The sequence below is a fragment of the Limulus polyphemus genome, unplaced genomic scaffold, assembly GCF_000517525.1.
Source record: "Limulus polyphemus unplaced genomic scaffold, Limulus_polyphemus-2.1.2 Scaffold5468, whole genome shotgun sequence".
In the NCBI taxonomy this organism is placed as follows: domain Eukaryota; kingdom Metazoa; phylum Arthropoda; class Merostomata; order Xiphosura; family Limulidae; genus Limulus; species Limulus polyphemus.
Genome location: NW_013671078.1, coordinates 38,477 through 45,843, shown reverse-complemented (window position 1 = coordinate 45,843; position 7,367 = coordinate 38,477). Strand labels below are relative to the sequence as shown.

Genomic DNA, 7,367 nt, shown 5'->3' with positions numbered 1-7,367 from the left:
TGCTGTACGATATTAAAGGTCTTGGGGTATTAGCTACTGCTGGTACGGCCTAAGGCGGTATGTACGGTACAGCAGGGTACAAGTCATGTTAAACTTATATTAAAGTTTTTCTTCATTACCCATTTAAGCCGTCTCCAGCCATTACTAGAATGTGTTAGTTTTAGACAACCTAAAATTATTTTTACCCTTTTTTTTCTATTCATGAGTTATCATGATCACTCCTATATAGTTTGCCCCCAAAATTCTCATTTAGAGTAAAATAACAAATATTCAAACTTCCAGTTATTTTTGTTTCTTAAAAAAAAAAAAAATTTGTAGTTGTCTAATGTTTGTAAATTACCCATAGTTTCTATTAGCTATTCATTAAGATTATGAAAACTTATAATTAACTAATACTAAGAATGAATGATCATCTGATTAGCTGATGTGAAATGATTTGTTTATTTAATGGTATTTTGTGTTGTTGTGTGTGATGTAAATTAAATGCACCACCATGAGTTAAAGTGCTCCTCTTGCAACTGTTCAAAATGTGAGCCATTGGGATCCTGACATAAAATTAACATAACATTAAAGGATAACAAGGGGCCTTTTGGTCTTATTCATTAAATTAAATACCCCCCCCCCAAAAAAAAACTAAAGCCAAAAATTTACATTGGTATCCTCTAGTGTTACTCTAGTGTTGTGGATAGAAGGACCAATATACAGAAAGTAAACAATCATATTTATGATAAATATATTAGCTTATTTAAACTTGTTTAGAAAGAACTTCCTTTCAAAAATCATTTATACCCAGGCCTATTTTGTGATAGAGATCAATTTAACTTCTTTTTTCAACAACAATTTTATTTGGTATCAAAAACAACATAACAACAATATTTGTTGTAATGCCTGCTGCTTTTGAAATTCGTTTTTGGGTTGGTATCTGCTTTACATGTGTGTGTGTGTGTGTGTTGTTTTTTATTTTTACAAGAGTGGTACTGCTTACACCAGAATGACATTCTGTTTAAGTAATCATTCTATTACTTGACATGAATGCTTACTAGTATTATAGCTAATTATTCTAACTATTAGAATATATTGTTTTCCTGTACTAATCATTATATTACATTCACATTGCTTATTAAAGTTTTGTGTTTCAAATTAAGTTTCTTTTCTACATTTACAGTCTTGATCTATCAGAATTTGCAAAGGCTGCTAAGAAGAAACTCCAAGCAGTAAGTTTTTTGCATTTTCATATAATATTTCAAACTTTGTTTGTTTGCTTATTTTTTTAAGTGTCAGTGTGTAATTTGACCCTTCACTGAAAGTTGTTTAGAAATATTACAGGGTATAAGTACGAGGAAGTTACTAAAGTAAGATAAAGAAACTGATGTAACGTTATCAGTTCCTTGCCACCTTTGGTTTCCTCTAATGTGGAAAAATATGTGTATAGTCATAAGTTTGAAATATTACTGCCAAGGTAAGTTCTTGAATAGTGGGCAGGAGCCAGAGGATTAGAAGTTGGCTGTTGTTACTCCTGTTGTTAAGGAAGGTGATAAAAATTGTCACATTAATTATTGGCCTAATAGTCTAACATTAGTTGTGGGAAAAGTTTTGGAAAATCTGTTAAAAGATGCTTTGCAAAGTTTAGAATTTTATTGGATAGTAAACATGGTTTCATTAAGTGAAAATCTTGTCTTAAAAATATTTTGCAATTATTTGGAAAGGTTACTGCTTATGTAGAAGAGGGTAAGGGTGTAGATTAGGTGTATCTGGAATTTCAAAAAGTATTTGACAAGGTGCCACATAAAAGGCTTCTAAAAATTATCTGTATATTGAGTGAGGGATAAGTTAGCTTATTGGATAGAAAAATGGCTGGAAGGAAGAAAGCAGTGGGTTGTTACAAATGGAGTTCAGTCAAACTGGATTAATGTCACAAGTGCAGTAACTCAGAGCTCAGTCTTTACTCATTTTGATGACATTGATGAAGGAATGCTCAATAAATTACTTAAATTTGCTGACGATATTAAAGTCTTGGGTATTGCTAGCTGTGAGGAGGATACTGCTGCTTTACAAAAGATTTAGATCATTTAGTGAGTTTTTTGAATAAATGGCAGATGGGTTTTAATTATAATGAATGCAAGATAATGCATGTGGATTATCATAATATTAATTATAAGTATAAGTTGGATGGGAATAACCATAATAATTTATGTATAGTTATAAATTTTTAAGAAAATGCTGTCACTTAACATGTTAAATAAACCTAATTATTCATCAATGCTTTTACACAACTTTTTGAAATCCGATAGATTGAAAAACAGTGAGAGACTTGATAAAACCATAGGGGTACATACTTTTTTGAGAAATAGGTTTGTAAAATACAGTAATTTTCAAGTAAAATCTTCACTGAAGTGATAATGAAACATGTTAAAATGTGAAAAATCCATTTATTTTCTTCAGAATAAACACCTAACATAATCCTTAAATGTTGGCTCTTTAACACTTAAAATAATTAAGCTTAGATTTCTCTGTAAGACTGGTTGATTCATTGCCACTGATCAAACATATCTTGATCATCTTGTAAATGTTTCAGTCTGTTAGAGCTTGTGATGTGTCATTCTACACATAGTTCAAACCATGAAATAAATTAGTTGTTTATTTCTCTTATTTATGTAAATTGGATCTAATTTAACCTTCTAACTTCTCTAACCTTTTTCTTTGAAAAATAATGTACACGTAAAATTTAAAAACTATAATTTTCTTTTAATTTTGAAAATAAGGAAATTTCCATTGAGTTTGTGAGTTATGTTGAGCACATGTTCACCCTTTCCAAATGGATTGGATGTTTCACATCACCTTGACTGGGGAAGGACATTAATGCAAAAAGCATACGATAACTCTGAGCATTCCTCATAAAACCTCGTTAAAGTTTCTAAGTATTTTGTACACAAAGAATGACATTATTCTAATTACACTTTTCTAATAGAAATATTATTTATTTATAGTAGTTATTTGCACTCACACTGAAAAGTGCAAGGTGATTTTCATTTTAAGTATAGATATACTTTTCTTCATCTTATACTTTCATATTTCATTTGCATAACCTCTAGAAACTCCTAAATGAATATCAAAAGTTTTTTAAAGGTAAATGCTACTCAGTGACTTCTGCAGAAAATTTTTAAAGAATACAACTTGTCAACCATATGGAAAGGGTTAAAGAATATTTTTCTTGACTAGTTGTTGTTAGCCCAGATGTTTAATTCTATTTCAACTACAAGTTAATAAGTTATTTGTAAAAATTCATGAGAAATAATAATTACTTAAAACATTTTGCACACCTTATTTTGAATTACATATTTTGTCAATTTTCAAGAAAATCTCTACAGCCAATCCTGATAAACTTCAGAATACCCCCCATTAATAGCCGTATTGTTAAAATCCAAATGAAATAATTTTTTAAAATATCATTTACATTTCCTAGCCAATTTTTATGTGAATCTGTGGATCCAGTCCTTAGAGCCTCTAAAAACCTTTATGATTATAAATGGAAGATCAAATTTTAAAACTTCCAAGATTTGAATTTTGATATTATTATTTTAAATGGCTCCTTACATGTCAATACTAATTTTAATTGCTTCAATCAAATCTGAGAAACAGAAAAAAAACCCTTGACACTCCCCTGTTAAGGTTAAGAGTTTAAAGAAAATGTTTAAGTTTTGTTTTGCTTAAAAATTCAAAAATCAAGTAAACATAGAAAATAATAAAATTGTGAATTACTGTAAAGGTGATTTCATTTTTATCCTACTTCAAAATTAAGGTTTTGTTCTTCATTTTTACTGCTTCTTCAGGTACTATATGAATGAGTAACATAAAAAAGGCTGAAAGTACAAAAGTTTTAATCCTTCAAATTTCACAACTTTTTTCTGTTCTAGCTTCCAAACTATCTTTTTGAAGAACTTGTAATGGATGTTTATGATGAAGTTGACAGAAGAGAAAATGATGCAAGTAAGAATAATCTATATTTTATCTTCTTTTGCTCTTCTTTTCAAAATCATTTTGTGGGACTACTTTTCCCCAAATGTTTCATTTCTCTTTATTTTGTTTTTTGATAAATTTTCATCATTTAAATGAATATAAATAGAAAAACAGTTACCATATTATATGAAATTAGTTTTTTCCAGAACTATCATTTTGTTTGGATTGATTTAAAACATTTACAATTGACTGGGTATGTACCACTGCATAATATTACTTACAAAATAAAATCTTATGGAAACATATGTAACACTATAGATGTGGAATTGTTTCCAAATTTACTCAAGTTGCATTTTTTATTTTAGAAGTGACAACTTTTTATGTATTACAAAATATACACAGCTTTTAAAGAAAATGTTTTTTAATATTTCAACTTCAATGTATGAATTAAATGTAAAATATACTTCATGTAAAAGACAAGAAAATCATTGGCGGTGTGTATTTACAGCAATATAAAACTTCTTTTCCCATGTTGAGCTGATGTGGTTGATATTTTTGCTGGGAATTGTGGTATGGAGTGGATTGTGTTACCCATTGCAAACTTCTGTGTTTTTATATTACATAAACAAAAATATCTATTTTGAAATGTCTTTTCTTATAACAATTTCAAATAAAATACCATACATGCAGGTTATGATGAAGAAATGATAAAATGTCTGTGTTTACATTGCATGAATTTTCAATATGAAGTGTGACATCATAGTGGTGTTTGATGTTTCATTTTGTAATAAGGCATTAGTCAGAGCACTGAACTAATGCGTTTTGTCATAATATTACTTTTCTTTTGTGTTGACTTTAAGCTGTGCATTTTTTTAATGATAAGAATGAATATGTATCTGTTTAAGAAACACTTTGTTTATTAGTTATTACTGTTACCTTTAAAAATTGTAATAAAATTTGTTTGTTAATGGTAACAATCTAGACTTGCGTTAAAAGAAAGATTAGTATAATCATAAGTAAATACAACTATTTAAATTGTTTTGTATTTTTCAGTTTGGTTGTCCACTCAGAACCATAGTGCCTTAGTCACAGACCGACAGATTGTTAGATTTCTCCCTGTTAATCCAGAATTTTCATCCACGAGAAATCAAGTAAGACATTCTGTTTTCGACTTAACATTTCATAAAAGGCACACTTTGTAGTATTATAAACCTCCCATGATGTATGACATACCTAGTGTTATTGTTGTTATGGAGTTATTAATGCAGGACTTGAGATTGTCTTGTGAATGTGGCATGGTTATGCAGACTACATTTAGTAAGGCCATATAGAAGTAGTAGCCAATTTAGGTTAAATGTTGGTAGGCATCAGCTTGTTAGGGTATGTGTCCTGTAAACATGCCATATTTTTGCACAAACTTAGAGCTCTCCTCTGTACAATAATAATCTTTGTTGTATGTTACAGTGTCACCACCTTTAACAAGAAGTGTGATTTCCACATACTACTGTAGATGTGTAATAGATTTTGGTGATTAACATGTGTCATACTATTTTTTTTCATCTAAACATATAGATTATTATTATGTTGTTGGGTGACACAGTTTTTTTATTTGTTGAGGTATTATTTATTGTATGATAAACCAGACTAGACATATATATATCTTTCTGAAGATAAATGTATATATAGTTAGTATTTTGTTGGGATGTACAGGCTTATATTCAAAGAACTTGGCTAATTTGTTCAAAGAAGTTGATAACTTAAGTTATGGATTTAGGACTAACCTAAGCCCACCTTGCATGGCCAAACTTTGTGAGATATTATTCATTTTATGCCCAAAAATATTGTCAACAACAAGGATAACCAACTGATGTAACAATGCATTCTAATCATTATAAGTATAGTTTGAATGTTAATTAGCTGTGCTCATTACTAGGTATATATTTTCAGTTCTGATATATGTAAGTAGCATGCTTTGACCAAAAGTTAATATTAAGCACTATTTTTGTGATGCATCAGGGTAGACAGAAGTTAGCTAAGTTTAATGCAAGAGAGTTTGCTACTTTGGTGATTGACATATTGGGTGAGGTGAAAAGAAGACAGCTAGGATCATGTTCAACAGGTGGTGCAACACCAAGAGACAGAGGTGAGTCATAATGAGGTATAAGTTTTGTTTTTTTGTACAGTATTATAAAATGGTTGGTAATCCTTTTGAGACAGGTTATAGGTGAAAGGCCATGTCATCTCGTTTGTTGACTTGCATTCAAAATTTTATTGAATTACTATTTCATGAATTTATGTCACTAAGTTTGGTATCAAACTGTAGATTATAATTAAAATTTTAGAACTATACATTACTCAATTTCTTAATTTAAAAGTAAATATAAAAAAAAAACACAGATAAACATTGATTTTTGTGTGTCATGTGGTACGATGAATGCAGCACTGGTTCAAATTAGATGTTTGTGAAGTCAAAATACTAAATCTTTAGTTTCATGTGAATCAGAAACTCAAATTACAGATAGTGACAAGCTAGAATATAAAATAAGAAAGTATTTGCTAAGATATTGCTCATGTAATAAATCAAACACAGTGGCACCCCGCCCACCTCTTTCCATTTTTGAAAATGCTCCCTTATATACATTTACCTCTATATATGACATGAATAACCTGATGATGACAAAACCTTGTTGAAACGTTGTACATTTGCTGTTATGTTAAACTTATATTAAAGTTTTTCTTCATTACCCATTCAAGCTGTCTCCAGCCATTGTATGTCAATAAAGTTAGCATCAGTGTGTAGTTTGTAATCCAAATTTTTGTATTATCTGAGTTTTAATTTATTAATTTCAAAAGAAAATATTTAAAAATTTCTAAATTTTAATTTCTTTGTGTCATGTGATACATTTGTGTTCTGAAATTTCCTCTCTTAGTTTGTATAACTTCAATATTATAGCTATCATACTATCTGACTTATCCCAGACACTAAACAATTCTAAGGTCAAATGTACAATTTCAACAATCAACATGCTAATTTCTCCCCATGGTGAGAAACAAATGTTCTCAATCCACAACAGAATTCCTACCCATCTATACATATCTTCCACAACAGTTTTCAAACCCACGTGCACTTATTTGACAAACATATTTATAACCAATAGCAAGAGCTTATTCTAAACTTCACCCCATTACTGGTCCTTTTGAAATTGGCACTAAAGAGTTGGACAGTATAGGATTTGGTTCAATGTTTATTGGAAAGCAAGTTGATGCTTATAGCATTAGACTATTTTTTCGACCTTAAGTAGCTTAGTTAGAAAACCAGTTAAATTATAGTTGTTTTTGGACATTCAATTTTAGTAATGGCTGGAGACGGCTTAAATGGGTAATGAAGAAAAACTTTAATATAAGTTTAA

At 29.6% G+C, this 7,367-nt stretch overlaps 1 protein-coding gene across 4 annotated transcripts in view; it reads left to right on the top strand.

Annotated features, from left to right (window-relative positions):
* Nucleotides 1-7,367, top strand: part of LOC106472615 (ARF GTPase-activating protein GIT2-like) — a 42,711-nt gene that overhangs the window by 13,367 nt on the left and 21,977 nt on the right. For all 4 annotated transcript variants that reach the window (XM_022401166.1, XM_013933267.2, XM_022401164.1 and 1 more), the window contains exons 5-8: nt 1,166-1,214; nt 3,915-3,987; nt 5,011-5,108; nt 5,974-6,100. In XM_022401166.1, the coding sequence (XP_022256874.1) occupies nt 1,166-1,214; nt 3,915-3,987; nt 5,011-5,108; nt 5,974-6,100 (347 nt within the window). The remainder of the gene's footprint in view (nt 1-1,165; nt 1,215-3,914; nt 3,988-5,010; nt 5,109-5,973; nt 6,101-7,367) is intronic.